The following is a 15,431-nucleotide window of genomic DNA, read 5'->3' as shown; positions in this document are numbered from 1 at the left end:
TCCAGGCAACATTTTACTGGATTGAATGTCCTCCTTTAATCTGGATTTCTCAGGTTCAAACATTCCCTCGAGTTCTTGTCTTCACTTTGAAAGTCTGAAGCACTAATGCAGATTCTAATCCACCCACACCCTGGCAGGTGGCTCACTGGAATTTGCTGAATGACACAAAAGCCCATCGCATGCAGCAGTCTAAACAAACAGAAATATGTAGCTTTCCTTTTATATATATATATATATATATATATATATATATATATATATATATATATATATTAACAGAAGGGTCTGAGCTCACACAAACTGATGATGGAATATTTTATGCATCAATCTAAGACTTTTGTCCCTTATGTTTTTGCACAAACAGAGCAGAGAGAAAGGTAAAAATAAACCCATCATTTATGAGAAAGGCCTCTGGAAAAGGAAAAAGTGAATTAGACTCACAAGTATTTGTCACATTGTGTGCCTGTGAGCCCCTTGTCTCATTCCTTGTGTCGTTAGATTGCCCCCTGCCCTTGGTTCCAGTCTCTATAACTGCAAATAATTTCCTTCACCCAGAGTCCCAGTTTCATCTGTGTTTCCTACGCCTTTTATTTAGTTATGTAACTCTTCAGGCCATTGGTTATTTACTTTGGTTCTTTAGCCCTGCAGGTTTAGGCTAGTTTTTGTGCAGGAGTTTTTGTCTTACAGGCTTTATGATTTAGTTTCCTCCTCTACTTTGTTTTCCCTCCCCATTTAGTTAAATAGTCTCACCTGTCTTCCATCAGCTCTCACTCCCCACACACCTGCTCCTGGTCTGTTGATCACTGCCCCCTGTGTATCTCGTCTCTCGGTGTTTGTTGGTTCATTGTGTGTGTCTGCGTGAGTGTCACACCTGTTGCCTCCCATATTTCTGAGTTTCTAGTTTAGAATTTGCCTTCTGAGAGTTAGTTGAGAATTGCCCCCCCCCCCCCCCCCCCCCCCCCCCCCCCCGAGCTCTGCCTGACCGCTCAGAAATAAAGACTTTGTATTTCATTACACCATCTCCCTGTGTCATCTGGGTTCCTGCACTTGGGTCCAACCATGCCCTGTTCATGACAGTATTGGAGCAAACTTGAAACCTGCCAGCTGCAGGAGGGCAAAACACAAACATTTTACCATGCTGCAGTCCCAGCGATCAGAAAGGAACTGAGGGAAAGCTGCAGAAAAATCCCTTTAAGGACCAATGCTAATTAATCTAATATGTAACAACATGCTCTGTCGGGATGTTGCATAAAAAGCTTGTAAGATGATATCAGCATCAGTTTAGTATACTCAGAGCATAGACCCCCTCACAAAAAAAAAGAAATACTGTACATATAATTTATTTTTCCTATTCATACCCATAGGACAACCCTACAAAATAAACATTCATTGCAGCATTCCCCTTTAGGATAAACAACAGAACTACTTTTAAAACGAACACTTTATTTTAATGATGGAACAACTTTGTGTTATATCAGAATCAGAAGGATTCAAATGCTGCGGAAGTTGGTGAAATAAAAAATTAACAATAAGCAAAATTAGATTTAAGAAATAAACACAATGAAATGATGATTTATGGAAGCAATAGTTAGAGAAGCAGCTACTTTAAGTCAGTGTAGGTTCTGGTCAGAGCGGGTCAGTTCAGGTGCAAACGCAACACTCAGGTCATGCGACTGAAACAAAGCAGCAGATTGTCGTTCATGAGTCCGACTGCAGAGGGAAGAAACCGTTTTTGTAGTGAGAGCTTCTGGTCCAAATGGTTTACAGCCTCCTGCCAGATGGGAGCGAGTCGAAGAGACCGTGTCCAGGGTGAGACGGGTCTGTTGTGATCCGACCTGCACACCTCTATGTCCCGGAGGTGTACAGGTCCTGTATGGAGGGGAGTTTGCATCCAGCGACCTTCTCAGCAGAAGTCCTTGGCCTCTAGATGTATCCCTTTGCTACCAAGGAAGTCCATTACCTGCATTTCTAAGTTGTTTAATTCTTGTTCAGGTGGTTCTCCACTCTCTGTAGCTGTTGCTCTTGCATAAGCTTGGTGTGTTGTTTCATGTCCTGTCACTATTACATAATTTATTCTTGAATATTGTTCCAGTTCTGACACTCTTTCTTCCAGTAAGGTGATTTTCCTGTCCTTTTCCTCATTTTTTCTTCTTAGGACTTTAACCTCCTCCACTAATTCCTTCATCTCTTTCTGTTGTTTAGAGACTGTTGTAATTTCTTCTGACATAAAGCTCAGTGATTTCTAAAAATCAATTCCTTATTTGCATTAAACCACAAATTGCACAAAGTATGTGCAAACAGGTCAGTCCCCAATGAGCCGCTGCAGCTTTAATTACAAATTTTATGTACATTTTAAAACTTTAAGAAATTTCAAGTGAACTTAAATAATTGGTGTTTTATTTTTTTTAGGCTTTGAAAAATAACTCACCTATAATCAATAAATTATCCTTTAGATTTTCACAATTAGATGTTTTAGGATCTAGGACAGGCTCAGTGGAAGCTCTTCAGGGCAGCTCTTGGCTCTGACCCAGAGGAGGAAGAGGAGGACCTTATGCAGAGCTCATGGCAGAATGTGCAGAGATGCATTCCTCTATAGTTCTGGGACCCCTTCTTCATTCTGCCCATACATCAGATCTGCCAAATAAAAGATCGACTTGATAAAGTAGGAGAACAGATTTCTGCCAGCTCAGGATTTTGTGGAAGATGTGGAAAATCCTTATGATCACCTCCGTCCCACTAGTAAGACAATAACTGATGTATTTATGGATTTAAGGAGTCAGATTTTTATCAGATTTCTCCTCTCAGGTGTCGGCTTCATGTCCTAAAGAGTGCCAGTGTTCCTCTGAGGTCCCAGGGTGTGCAGCAGGAGTGAGTCTGGTGCTGGATAACTGCAGATGCTGTAAAGTTTGCGCTCGGCAGCTTTTTGAAGATTGCAGCGCGATTCGGTCATGTGACGAAGCAAAGGGACTGGAGTGCAACCGTGGAAGAGGATTGGACTTATCTAAAGGTGTTTGTCGACGTATGTCCACTCTCCTTACTCAACATTTTTATTCTTTGACATCTAACCTTTAATCTTCCTCCTCAACAGCTGAGTCGGATGGAAGAACTTGTGAGTTGAACAGCAGCATGTACCAGAACGGAGAAACCTTCCAGTCCAGCTGCAAACACCTGTGCACGTGCATGGATGGTTCTGCAGGATCTCACTTTGTCCTTGTGAGACGTTCCCTTCAAACTAGGCTGTGCTGAGCCAAGGTGGGTTAAAAGTTCAGGGACGATGCTGCAAACAGTTCATCTGCCTTGATGATGTGGAGAGGTCAGTGACAAGAAAGCACACAGGGGATGACCTCATCAGTATGAATGAGCTGATGTGGAGAGAAGGATTAAAGTCTCTACCTGTGAGGACTTACTCAAACTGTTAAATTTTTTTTAGAAGGAGCCAAATCTCTGAAATGTTTTGCGTTTTCAGTCACATTTCTATTTGTTTTAGTCCATAAAGCTTTGACAAGTTGGTCACAGTTTGCCAGGAGTCCAGTGTTTACCTCAGACCACAGCCTGGTCCTCCTGCGGCGTTGGGACTCTCCACCAGGATGACCAATAACAACATCAGGTGCAAACTAATGACAGAAACTCAAATCTGTGAGATCCAAACCTGCAACAAGATCACGTCCAAGGTCTGCTGAGCAGCAAACACAGTCTTATGTTTTATATTTCTGCAACGGATTTATTTAAAATCTAAAATTGGAATTTTCCACTTCACAGAAAACCCAAAAGTGTAGCCACACAGGAAAAGTCACCCTACCGATTCATCTTTCCTACACTGGCTGCCATAGCCTGAAGAAGCTCCAGCTCAAGCTCTGTGGGTCCTGCTTGGATGGACGATGCTGCCGGCCCCACAGGACTCACACATCCTCGGTCCTTTTCAGATGCAGGACTGGACAGATGCTCAGGAGGAAGGTAACCATGGTCCAGTCCTGCAGGTGTGACTTTAACTGCTCAAGTAACATTTCCACTGACTTTAATGCCAATGAACTAAAACTATGAATCAAAATCAGGTTCAATTGAAACTGAAGTTGCAGACCCATTATTAGAGATTATTCTGGATTTTGCTTCAGACACTGGAACCTTGTTTGCTTCTTTGTTAGCTTTTATTGTAAAATTTTTATTTTTGCAGTTAAACTCATTTTATTTTACACAAAACAAAGCACTGTTGACAAAACTTACCACGTGACAACAATTACCGCTTCATAAAAACCTTTTTTTACATCATTTCATAAACAAAGTGTTATTTTTCCTTGAAATATTTTCATTGTGTTCTGTTACTTGATGAACGGCCACTTTCACAATAAATGATCTCAGGTAAAACTCACCGCAGTGTGTCGGCGCATGTTCCATCAAGTTCTCGAAAGGGAAAATTTAATTTACAGTAAACAGGGAAACTAGAAACCCTCAGGGGGTTGTTGGAAGTTTTTAATGTAAACCACTATTTAATCTAGCTCACTTTTAGAGACCCTGCATGTCAATGAATGACTGGCTAGTATTGAAATCACTGAATGGATTTGCTGCTGTGTGGCAGGAAAATGTTTGTTTGACGTTAAACTAATCAGGACTTCCCATATTCCATTGTGGAAATCCACAGCACTCTGAGAACCCAAAAATGTATAAACTGTAGCAAAAAGCACAGTGAGATCATCACGATGGTAAACAGCGACAAGAGACACAAGAAATGTTTTTTTAAAGTAGTATCACTGTTACGTCCCTAAGCTCGCTAGGAGAGACGTATAGGAGGGAGTAAGAGATGCTGTGTGTAGTTTTAATAATAAAGTAAATGTGTCGCCAACTAAGGATTTTTATTAAACATAAAGAGCCTACAAAAGGAAAAAAGGATTAACATAAAGCGCCTGGCCAAAAGGGCAGGGAGGAGGAAAAATATCTAACTAAAATATTCAATCTATATACTAAACTAATCAAGAGATGTCCTGGTAAGCAGAGACGCTCGGGGGAAATCCAAAAGGGGGGGGGGGGGGGGGGGGGGGGGTCAAAGGCCAGTCCAAAGTCAAAGTACCAGAAATCCTAATGAACACACACACACACACACACACACACACACACACACACACACACACACACACACAGAGAGAAGAGAGCAGTATGACCACTTCCGTGCCCACACTTCCCTGACAGCTGCTCAGGTGATTATGAAATTACCCCCAGCTGGGCACCGGGAGATCGACGAGGCAGAAGCCGCTGAGGCCATCTTGTGGCCGAAAAGGGGCACTGTACGTAACAATCACAGACACCACCAACAAAGAAATGAGCCTCACAGCTGAATAATCTCATTCCAGATTAAATTAAATACACATAAACACACACACTCTACACAATCGTGGCTAGAGACATTTGTTTTATTCCCAGTAACAAATATTTTGTTGCATGTCGGCTTTCTGGTGATTCCAGGGTGGGAAGTGGACTGAAAATAGCACCATAGCTGGTCCATTCATTCCCATGTAAACACGACTGCTGCTGCAAAGGGGTTAGAGTTACCATGACCCAACCACAACCCGGTTTCACATAAATATGATCCAAAAATCCAGTGTTCAGTTGTCTTTAACCCTAAAAGTAAAGACATGCACTACAAAAAGGCTTGTATAAAATTAAAGACTGTGTTCAGTTTCCCTGAAAACAGCAAACCTATTTTAAATAAGTTTTAGGAGCTTATTACCAGCACACACCTTTTCAAATAGCAGATCATTTCAGGAAATAAGACGATCCAAAAGTGGACATCTGCAGCCCTTCATCGAACATTGTCTTGTAAGAGTTTTTAAGGAAATCCACATAATTCTGAATGCTTCGTTTGTGGCTCTCTGATTGGTCCAGGCTGAGCTGCAGGTCTTTCAGACGAACCTCAAACTGTTTCTCTGCCTGCAAATAAAGAAAGAGGCAAACAGGATTTTCCTGTCACTCAACAATAAAACATCTCAGCTGCAGCTTCCAAAAAGAAATACTGCATACACTTTTAAAATAAATGTTCTAAAAATGATACTCACAGTTATTTTTCTCTGGCGAAGAAGCCGGAATTCATTATCCCTTCTGCTCTTTTCAGCTTCCAGCTCCATGATTTTTGTCTGCAGGGCCTCTTCTCTGGAAGCAGCCTGAAACTGAACTTTTCTGACCTGGACACACAATTAAATCTATTTCAGATCACTCTCGTTGATCTGCTCTTAACGGAGAGATCGGTAAAAGCGCACCTGCTCTCTGACGTCTGATAAAGCAGCCTCCAGCTGTCGGCTCAGGGCCTGACACTCAGACGAGCGCTGATCCAGCTGCCGGTTGCTGTATCTCAGAGCTTCCTCGTTAGCAGCAAGCTTCCGTACCAGCTCCAGGTTCTCCAGCTGCAGCACGTCTATTTTCCTGCAGACATCAAAGAAATGTGATGTTTAAATCCGTCCACAAAAAAGGGAACGTTTCTAAACACTAGCACATTACTTTTGAAGTGACTGTATGTGTTCCTCTAGCTGTAATTTGACTTCATGAATGGACTCCTTCATCTCCACTGATGCTCTCAGTTGTTTGGTTTGACTCTCCATCTGTGGCAAGATTTAAGAATCAAATGTCGAGTGCAAGAAAATGGTGCATTTGGCATTGGAAGCTGAATAAAATAAATAAATTTTAATGTCTTTTAACAAGGTCGTATAGAAGGAGCCACCTAGAAACACAATATGGGTTACTGAGAAGGTCTCTCTCTCTCACACATACACACAATCAAAAATCAATGCATGCTGCACTGCAACCAGAATCAAAACTAGATCAGAAAACCAAATGCACCAGCAAGACATAAAGACTGTGCTGCCACTTAGTGGTCAGATGTGAGAAAATGACATTTGCATTTCACATCTTCAGACCACACAGCTAACATTGCACACCTTAGATTGCAGCTGCTTAATGGATTTTGACTTTTCTGAGCACCTCCTCTCCAAGCCCTGCAGGCTCTCCTGGCGATCGAGGAGCCTCTGCTCAGCTGCACTCAGTAACTCGGGGTAAGCCCCTAGCTCTTCCGCACGCCCCTGCAGCTCCCGCCTCACCTGGGCTCCAGAGGAGGGTGACGCAAGGAGAACAGATGCAGTGTTAACTGAAATGATCACAACACCTCTCAAAGAGATGCTTGTTGAAGTGTCAAGCGCTTTAAGAATATAAAACACCCCACTTTTCTAATTAAGACTCAGAAAAACGTTTTCCTGACTAGAATCATCCAATCAGGAACTAAACTTCCACCTTCTCCACCGCTGTATGTTTTCCTTCCCGTGTCTTTTCTGTGTCTTGTAAAAGATTTGCATATTTTATTCTAAGGCCATCGATCTCAGCTTGTAGTTCAGCAATCTAAAGAAAAAAAAAGAAATGACCGGTGATTAAAAACAGTTTAAAGTTTTCAAACTTTCCATGTTCTAAAATATTCAGAGATTCTCTTTAACTGTTATTGAACAGCTAATTGAGAATGAAAATGCCCAGTTTTAGACAATATATCTGAAAAAATGTCATTAATTCAATTTGAAGAGCATTTTTATCTAAATTATTTTCTAAAACTAGAAACGAACCTGAAGCTGGCACCGTTCAGCTTGATGTTTCTTCTCTTGGGAGATGATTTTCTCCTCGACGAGTGCCGACTCACAATCAGTGAGCTGGTGCTCCAGCCGAGCCACGGATGCCCGCAATCAGAAAGAAACCAACGTTTAAATCGTAGGATAATAAAAAACGAGAAGGATCTGTTCAGCCCTCAGTATGATTAAGCAGCAGCGTGTGGTTTCATATAAAAGCATGTAGCAGCCTTTGTGTGCTCTGAAACATCTCCTACCTTGAGCGCTGCATTTCGAACAGTCAGTTCTCCGTTTTCAGCGAGGATTTTTTCAGACTTTTGCATCTTCATCTCATGAGCTGCAGAGAGCTCATCTTTCTTTTTCTGCAACCTCAAAGTCAAGTCTGCAACTTGACTTTGATACAGAACAAATCCAGTCCATCAGTAGGGACTCTGAGCCAACCCAGCTGCATACTGATGACTAGTTTGCATGATTTGGGTTGATAAATAACCAACAAACCTTTTCAGGACGTCTATGTGAGCGAGAAGTTTTTGTTTCTCGTCTGTCGCCTGCTTTTTCTGCCGTCTTTTGGAGTCTCTTTGTAAATGTGCTTCAGCCAACTCTGCATCCTGACGTTAAAACAAAATCGAATGTCACACTCGAGTCTTTACAACTCATATTTTGTGATGTTGAACTCATACCTTTTCCTTCAGCTGTGCACGACATTTGTCAATCGCAGCTTCAAACCTCTCCGTCCTAAGTTTTTGTGCCCGCGTCGCTTTCTTGAGCGATTCTTTGTCTTGTGCAGCTTTCCTGGTCATAGAGGCAATGGACGCTTTCAGCTCATTGATCTCCATCTTTTGCTCAGTTAGAGTTCTCTCCAGAGTCTAAAAAACAACAACAATAATGTTATTCTACATTAAATAAAGCTTCCAGAGGGTCAGCTTTAATGAAAGGGTTCTTACCCGTAATTGGACAGTCAGGCGACTGTTCTCAGCGTCCTTGTTGCGCAGCTGCCCTTGCAGGCGAGCGTGCGTCACTTCTGCCGACTTGGTCTTATGAACTCCACTTTTAATGTTCTTCTGAGGGAGCAAAACAAATGCTTTCTAATAAAATTAATTTCAATATTTTATTGATTACCTAGTGTTTTATGTGCTTACCTGCTGGTCTCTCCTTGTATTCATTAGCTCCTCGATCCTCCGCTCAGTCTTGTTCAGAATGATTTGTAAGCGCTCACGAAAGAAAACATGAGCAATAAGGTATAATTCAAGCATCACAATCCATGTTTGACTCAACTCCTGACTAATTATATCTTCTCCCATCATAGAATATGATATAATAAAACATTCACCTCATTTTCACTTTCAGCTTGTGTTATCTTCTTTAATAAGAGGTCTGTCCGTTTCTTTTCAGTAATTCGATTAACCTGTATAAGGAATTCATTATTAAAGCAGGTAAAGTCAAACTTATTACAATTTATATTTAGAGAAAAATTTTAAGTCATTTTTTTTTGCATAAATTCAACATTTAAAAATCCACCTCTGCATTTTGGTGTAGTTTTAACTCCTGTCGCACAGATTTATTTATTCGTCTAAAATTCTCCAACTTCTCCAGCAAAAGTCCTCTCTGCCTTGTGATTCCACGCTTGTCTTTGGAAGACGGTCCCAAATCCTGAATTGAAAGAAGATGTGATTATTTACAGACACGGTAAATGCTCAAACCAAACAGAAGAAGGTAAAAATTGCTCTTAATCATACAGTAAATTCATCTTCTATTGCATTTTTGAATGAAGCAAGTTGTATTCCTGCAGAGTTGGCAGCAGCTTCTGCATCAATCAGTAGTTTCAGAAAGGTGTGCTTCTCTTCAAAGCTAAATGAAAAATAGGGATGTGAGAAAATGTTGTAAGCCTTTTAGCTCCAGAGCACATGTTTATAAACATGTGTGTTTTCTCTGTGACCTGTTTCCTTTTTGTGGCTCATGACTGTTGTCTAGGTCACCACGCCTCAGAGTGAGATCATCACTGGTGGAACTGAATCCAGGAAAAGGGGAACTCTGGGGATCACCATCCTCTGGAGACATACCCCCCACTAACAAAAACATAACATAATAAACAAAATAAAACAAAGTGTTAAATCACTAAATATCCTGATGGAAATTCTATCTCATATGCTTATAAGATCGTTTTATTACACTTTACAGCCAATTTGACTTGAACCAGGAAGCCAGCGGACACCCAAGCTAACATGCTGTACTCCATAGCAACGGACAGGTTTGACTAAGCCGTCGTTTAACGCGTGTTAATTTGCCGAATAAGCTAAGTCACTAACAACCACGTGGTGACTAATGTAATTAAACTTAGTACATTTCAACTTTAAATCGTATATTCTAGAAAATTCTAATATTACTCACACTTTCGCTTTGTTTCTGTTGTAAATAATACCACTTCAACTGGGGAGGCAGCAGGGACGCTCAAGCGCGATTGGCCATCTTCGAAGTAACGTAATGACGCTACATGTTTTTCCCATCACTTATTGGCTCCTCGAGGCAAAGAGGGGCGGGACTACGTTTGATTTTAATTTCAAACAGCCAATGGACGAAGAAAGAAGGGGAGCTTGGTTGAAACCATAGAAACGACAAGGAAGTCTTGTAGTCGGAGAACATAAACGTAAATAAGCTAGTTTAGTATACTTTTATTCTTTTAACTTAAAATACCACACACATGTTTCTTTAAAGACGTACTTAGCAATTTATATTCACGCTGAAACGTTGATTTTCTTAGGGTTCTTAAAGCTAGCGTGATAGCTAATGCTCGGCTTCGGAAATGTTCAAAGTAAAAATACTCTTTGTTGGACCTACCGAGGTAAGTAAATGAACGTAAAACGTATATAGATGAGCATGTATTGTTAACTTCTTTAGTGATCTCGGTCCTCGAGATGTCCAACACGTTTGAGTTGATTCCCTGCTTCAACACACCTGATTCAATTATCTGTTCAACAGCTCATCATGCTCTGCAGAATCACCTACTCGTTGAAATCAGGTGTGTTGAAACAGGCAAACAACTAAAACATGCATAATACCAGCCTTCCAGCACCTTTACCCCAGTTCTAGTGTAAACTATTTTATGTTTATCTCAGTAGCACTTCAGCTAATATCGAATTCATATATTTATGACAGTCTAATAACCTTGTTATGACGGTGTATGGAAGCATTTAAAAGAAAAACGCAATGCTTAGGTTAATGAAATCAAAACTATGCTATTTTACGAATAAAGACCTTTTGAAAGTTTTTAATGTGTAAAAAGTAATTTGTGAAAAGACAAAAAGATTGGATGTTTTTGAATTCAACTAAATACATTTTATTTGGTTACTCGAGCACACTTTAATTGTACCTCAGCTATTTCCATTTTCATGTCACACCGGACATGTAGTACAAATAAAACTCAGATGCTTTTCAGCACCACTGGTCAGTTCATAAACATGCTTATATTGTAAAATGTGAGAACTAAACATATCTTTAAAGTGATCTATTCCTTTTTTCAGAGTGGGAAAACTGTTCTTGCCAATTTTCTCTCAGACATGACAGAAAACGTGGGCGGACAGTACCGACCTACTAAAGGAGTCAGGTACAGGCTGTTTTCCTTTCATTACCTTTCATTCAATGTTATTACCTCATATACATATTATACTAAAATGATCACATTCACTTTCTACTTGCTCAAGGATACTGGAATTCAAATCCCAGCTTAAAGGCAGTGGTGACAAGACCTGTGAGGTGGAACTTTGGGATTGTTCAGGAGATTTTAAGTAAGTCATATTCACTAAGAAAATGCCTTTTCTTTCTAAATGAAAGCTGCTTTTTGATGCCAACCCTTTTCTGCAGGTTTGAATTATGCTGGCCTGCTCTCATGGAAGACTGTAATGGTGTGGTGACCATTTTTAATCCTGCTGTTCCAAGTCACCTGAAAGAAATTGAGACCTGGTACTCCATGTTCATTGCATCCCAAGGTTTGCAGGACAACCAGTGTCTACTCATAGCTCATCACAAGCCTGGCAGTGAGGTAAAAGATGGGCAGTTGACTTTAGGTAATCTCCTAAAAGTGTTGCATCAGTTTTTTGTTTTGTTTTCCGAGCTAACATCTTTACTCTTTTGATGCAGCACCAAATCTGAGCAGACTGCAGCTTATTCACTCCAACCTGGAAGAGGACCCAGAGGATGTTAGACATGCTTTCTTCAGATATGTGGGAAATGTTGTAAATGGGATGTTGGAGAGTCAAGAGCGAGAGGAAATGTCAATTATTACTCAGCAGTGAAATCTGTACATATCTACCCGACTGACTGCACAGTTCATTGGCTTATGTAACTCATCAAGTTATTTTCTGTTAATAACTTGTCCCTAGTGTTTTATTAAAGGTTCATTTACTTTATACCTACCTACTTTATACCTTTATTCCTACCAAAGCAGGAATACATGTGTGCCATTACCTTAATGGAAAACAAAATAAATCAGTTCATTAAACAACAAACACTCACCTATAATATAATGCATTCTTTAGAACCATAAAGAAATGTCTAAAATGTCCACGCAAAAAAAAAAGTTACAAGTTTTACATTTCTGTGTCTGCACAAGTTGGAAATAAGCAAAAGGCACTTGAACAAAGCTAAATAAAGCATGTTACACGTTGTAGAGAAGCTCATGTGCAGCTTCACATTTACATGGATGACTGAATCATTACTCACTTTCCTCTGACTCACCCTGCACCTCACATAAGACAAAACACTGCTGGAAAAACACTCAGAAAACAATAATGTTGGACCACCCCACATTTCCAAAACAAAAATTAACCCTTGCTCCCATCTATTAACAGATTTAACTCAGCAGTCCTGTGGGAGAGGTTTGTGATTTAAGAGGTATTGTGAAAAGTTCCAATACAAAAAGAGAAATAAAAACCTTTCAGCTCTCATTTAATTCCTTAAGTAAAAGCACATGTACATATTTACGTTTGCATATACAAAAACGTTTAGAAAAAAGAGCATTACTCTTTCCTTTTTACGAAAACTAAAATATTGGATCACCTTCACAAAAAGAAACAAGATCCATCAATCCAACAATTCTCTCAAACCCTGTTTGTGCAGTTTAATAATCAGAGTTCATGTAAGTAAACATGGGATAAAAATTGTGAACTTCTGCATAAATGAGCAACTCGTAAAAAATTGCTTTGTGATATTTTCTTTACTTTCTTAAACTTCACTAGACGACTAAATAACATGATGCAATCTCAGTAGTTTGGTGTCTCAATGTATTTTTTTTATTGATTTTGCTCTTAGATTAAAAAAACTGCAGCCAAAGTGCTGATGAATGGCATCTTAATCAACGTGTGTGATTTTGTCTTGCAGAAGTACAAATTGATTTTTATATGGGCCACTAGAGGGCACCCTTTAATCTGCTCCAAAGGCAGATGTTGACTGTTGAGGTGGGAAAAGCTTTGCAAACCCTAAATCAGTTAAGATACTTTTACCTGCAAGTTATCCCAATGAATAAAAAGTCTTTAGGGCAAAGCTGCAGACCGAAAGTACAAAAAAATAAGTATGCTGCATAAAATAAACTGACTTATTGCTCAAAAATATATTTTATTGCATTATTTATTTTAAATGAAAATAAATGTTTACAAATGTAGAATATCATGAATCACATCCACAATGTCTTAAATGAGATGAATGGAGTAGATTTATTGAACATTTGGACATTTTCGATATGCCCTGTGATCACACAAAACAGATGTTTTCCTCACAGCAACACAGGAATCAATAGTAAACCGAGAAAGGCTGAAACCTGTGGTGACAGGATCTCTCTCGTCTCGATTTAAAATGGTCCGTGAACGCAGACACGACTGAAACAAATGACATCATCACCTCAGCCTTGGCAGTAAACACACAAGTGACTGAGCAGCTGAATAGGGCAGTAATCAGTCCCAACCCCCAGGGTATGAAAACAGATAAGGGCCTCACTCAGATGTTCTCATCACAAAAGTGAAATTTAATGCAGAGATGAAGCCATTTGTTTTAATGTCATATGTAGATATTTTTGAATCCGACACCCCAAACACATTCTTTCTGCTCCTCTCTAATCATCTTTGGCTGAATCAGAGTTTTTCTCAGCCTTTGTTGCATGACCCCTCTCTCTCTCTGGCCTTGGTCACATGTAATAATGACTGTATAATCCATTAGATGTAAAAGTGCACTTCACAACATGCATGAAATTAGTTTTTAATGTGTTTCAGTTTGACTTGTCATCAGCATTTGCAGAGTTTATCTTTCATCGTGCAGCTCGAAAAGAGGATTATTGTTTGGAATTGCAAACTGGATAAAGTTATGAAAGATAAAAAAAATTAAATGAGAGAAATAGCATCTTATTTTAGAAAGCTTTCTGTTGCAAGTTTACTAAATTAGTAACACAACATTGCAAAGGTACCCTGGTTATTGGAAATGCATGGATATTTTCCAGTTTCAATGAAGATGAAGTCATGTACCTTTGTCAGGTTTCTAACCTGTAATCTATTTGTGAAAATGCTAAAAAATCTGAGTGTTTAAACAACTCTATCACACAGTGACAAACATCCATCTGTCTGCCTCTGATATTAGAGGTACTGCATTTTTTCAGTTCAGATACAGCGCTGTGAAAAAAGCCAAGTTTTAGAATTCTATGATTGAATTGATCAAATCAAATCAGGTTTATTGTCATTATGTTCAAAACAGAGTACAAACACTACAAAAAAGCGTTTCTCCACTGAGATCCATCTGAGTCACATGCTCCATACATACACAACTCTGCTGAATTTAAAAACAATTACTAAAATGGTGTTAAAAACTATAATAAATAAGATAAAAAGCTCCCAGTAAATGAAACTCATACACTTGCACCCACCCACACACACCCCTCCATACATGTACGCACACAATTCACACTGGACTTAGCGGGATTTTTTAAAGTGCTAGTATCTCCTGCTCATAGTCCAGTTGTATCTAGCAGCCGTACAGCCTGAGGCAGGAAGCTGTTCAGTAGCCTCGTAGTAGAGCATCTTCTGCTGCGATAACGCTTCTGGGAGGGTAAAAGCTGAAAGAAGCCGTTCAGGGGATGTGTGAGGTGAATTGAAAACTGAATCTGGTGTTTCCTCTGGTAAAAATTCATCGGTTTAAAAACTATTTACTGATCTTAAAACATTTAAGTGTAACAAGAAAACTAAGAACAAATAGAAAATCTAGCAGCAAATAACTTCTAACAGAATTATACTTGGTTGCATTTTTTAGCACAGGTTGGGCTGGTTGTGGTGGGATTAATGCTAAAGTTAAAATAAAAAGGATAACACAAATGAGAACTGCATCTTGCTTTGCAGTTGGTGCAGAAAGGTGACAACCACGAGTCACAGATCTTGATTACATTTCTGACAGGACTGCCAGCTCACCTGAAAATGGAGCACAAGACTCATGGGAAACATTTTCACCATCTTACACTAAAATACCCCAAAAACTCCAATTAAGCAAAATTGCACATCAATAACCTTTTTGTGGCTTTTGAAACAATTCCTGTAATTGACAAGTTGGAAGAAAAACACTTAAAATGTAGATGTTCACCGAGATGAAGAACAAAGATGGAACAACCTTCAAGTTTTTCTCAGTGCAACTTTTATTTAATTACGAACCACTTGAGCAGCTTTTATGTTTCAAAGTGCACCTGCTACTTTCACCTTCCTCTAAGGTTTTTTGAGAACTAGCACCAATTAGAGATCAGAGAATGGTTTGAGATGCAGTAATGTCTGAAATGACCTCTAATAACATCCAGGGTCAGCCGAATATCATCTCTGAACA

At 39.6% G+C, this 15,431-nt stretch overlaps 2 protein-coding genes and 1 long non-coding RNA gene across 5 annotated transcripts; 2 read left to right on the top strand and 1 right to left on the bottom strand.

Annotated features, from left to right (window-relative positions):
• Positions 1–3,129: 3,129 nt before the first annotated feature.
• LOC107383823 (uncharacterized) lies at positions 3,130–3,872 on the top strand. Its single transcript, XR_008563406.2, has 3 exons — positions 3,130–3,252; positions 3,488–3,671; positions 3,760–3,872. It is a non-coding gene; the product is annotated as an uncharacterized lncRNA (long non-coding RNA).
• Positions 3,873–5,384: 1,512 nt separating this feature from the next.
• LOC107383820 (outer dense fiber protein 2) lies at positions 5,385–10,058 on the bottom strand. The gene is made up of 17 exons (XM_070556082.1): positions 9,978–10,058; positions 9,526–9,655; positions 9,326–9,437; positions 9,108–9,239; positions 8,920–8,994; positions 8,729–8,800; positions 8,534–8,650; positions 8,270–8,455; positions 8,088–8,197; positions 7,848–7,982; positions 7,590–7,701; positions 7,270–7,374; positions 6,921–7,079; positions 6,484–6,584; positions 6,246–6,408; positions 6,045–6,170; positions 5,385–5,919 (listed from the first exon to the last, which is right to left on the bottom strand). The coding sequence occupies exons 2-17, from the start codon at positions 9,645–9,647 to the stop codon at positions 5,746–5,748; spliced, it is 2,001 nt and encodes a 666-aa protein (XP_070412183.1). The 5' UTR covers positions 9,648–9,655; positions 9,978–10,058; the 3' UTR covers positions 5,385–5,745.
• ift22 (intraflagellar transport 22 homolog (Chlamydomonas)) lies at positions 9,819–11,992 on the top strand. Of its 3 annotated transcripts, XM_015956631.2 has the most exons (6): positions 10,145–10,233; positions 10,348–10,428; positions 11,108–11,190; positions 11,288–11,371; positions 11,448–11,650; positions 11,724–11,992. In XM_015956631.2, exons 2-6 carry the CDS (start codon positions 10,390–10,392, stop codon positions 11,876–11,878), a joined length of 564 nt encoding a protein of 187 aa, XP_015812117.1. In that variant the 5' UTR covers positions 10,145–10,233; positions 10,348–10,389; the 3' UTR covers positions 11,879–11,992. The 3 variants fall into 3 exon arrangements, with proteins under 3 accessions (XP_054597482.1, XP_015812117.1, XP_015812118.1); XM_054741507.1 differs by lacking the exons at positions 10,145–10,233; positions 10,348–10,428 and adding an exon at positions 9,819–9,837; XM_015956632.3 differs by lacking the exon at positions 10,348–10,428 and having other exon boundaries at positions 10,177–10,233.
• Positions 11,993–15,431: the final 3,439 nt, after the last annotated feature.

Source organism: Nothobranchius furzeri, chromosome 11 (genome assembly GCF_043380555.1).
Source record: "Nothobranchius furzeri strain GRZ-AD chromosome 11, NfurGRZ-RIMD1, whole genome shotgun sequence".
Classification (NCBI taxonomy): Eukaryota; Metazoa; Chordata; class Actinopteri; order Cyprinodontiformes; family Nothobranchiidae; genus Nothobranchius; species Nothobranchius furzeri.
Note: the sequence above shows the minus strand (reverse complement) of the source record. Positions and strands in the feature narration are given on the sequence as shown.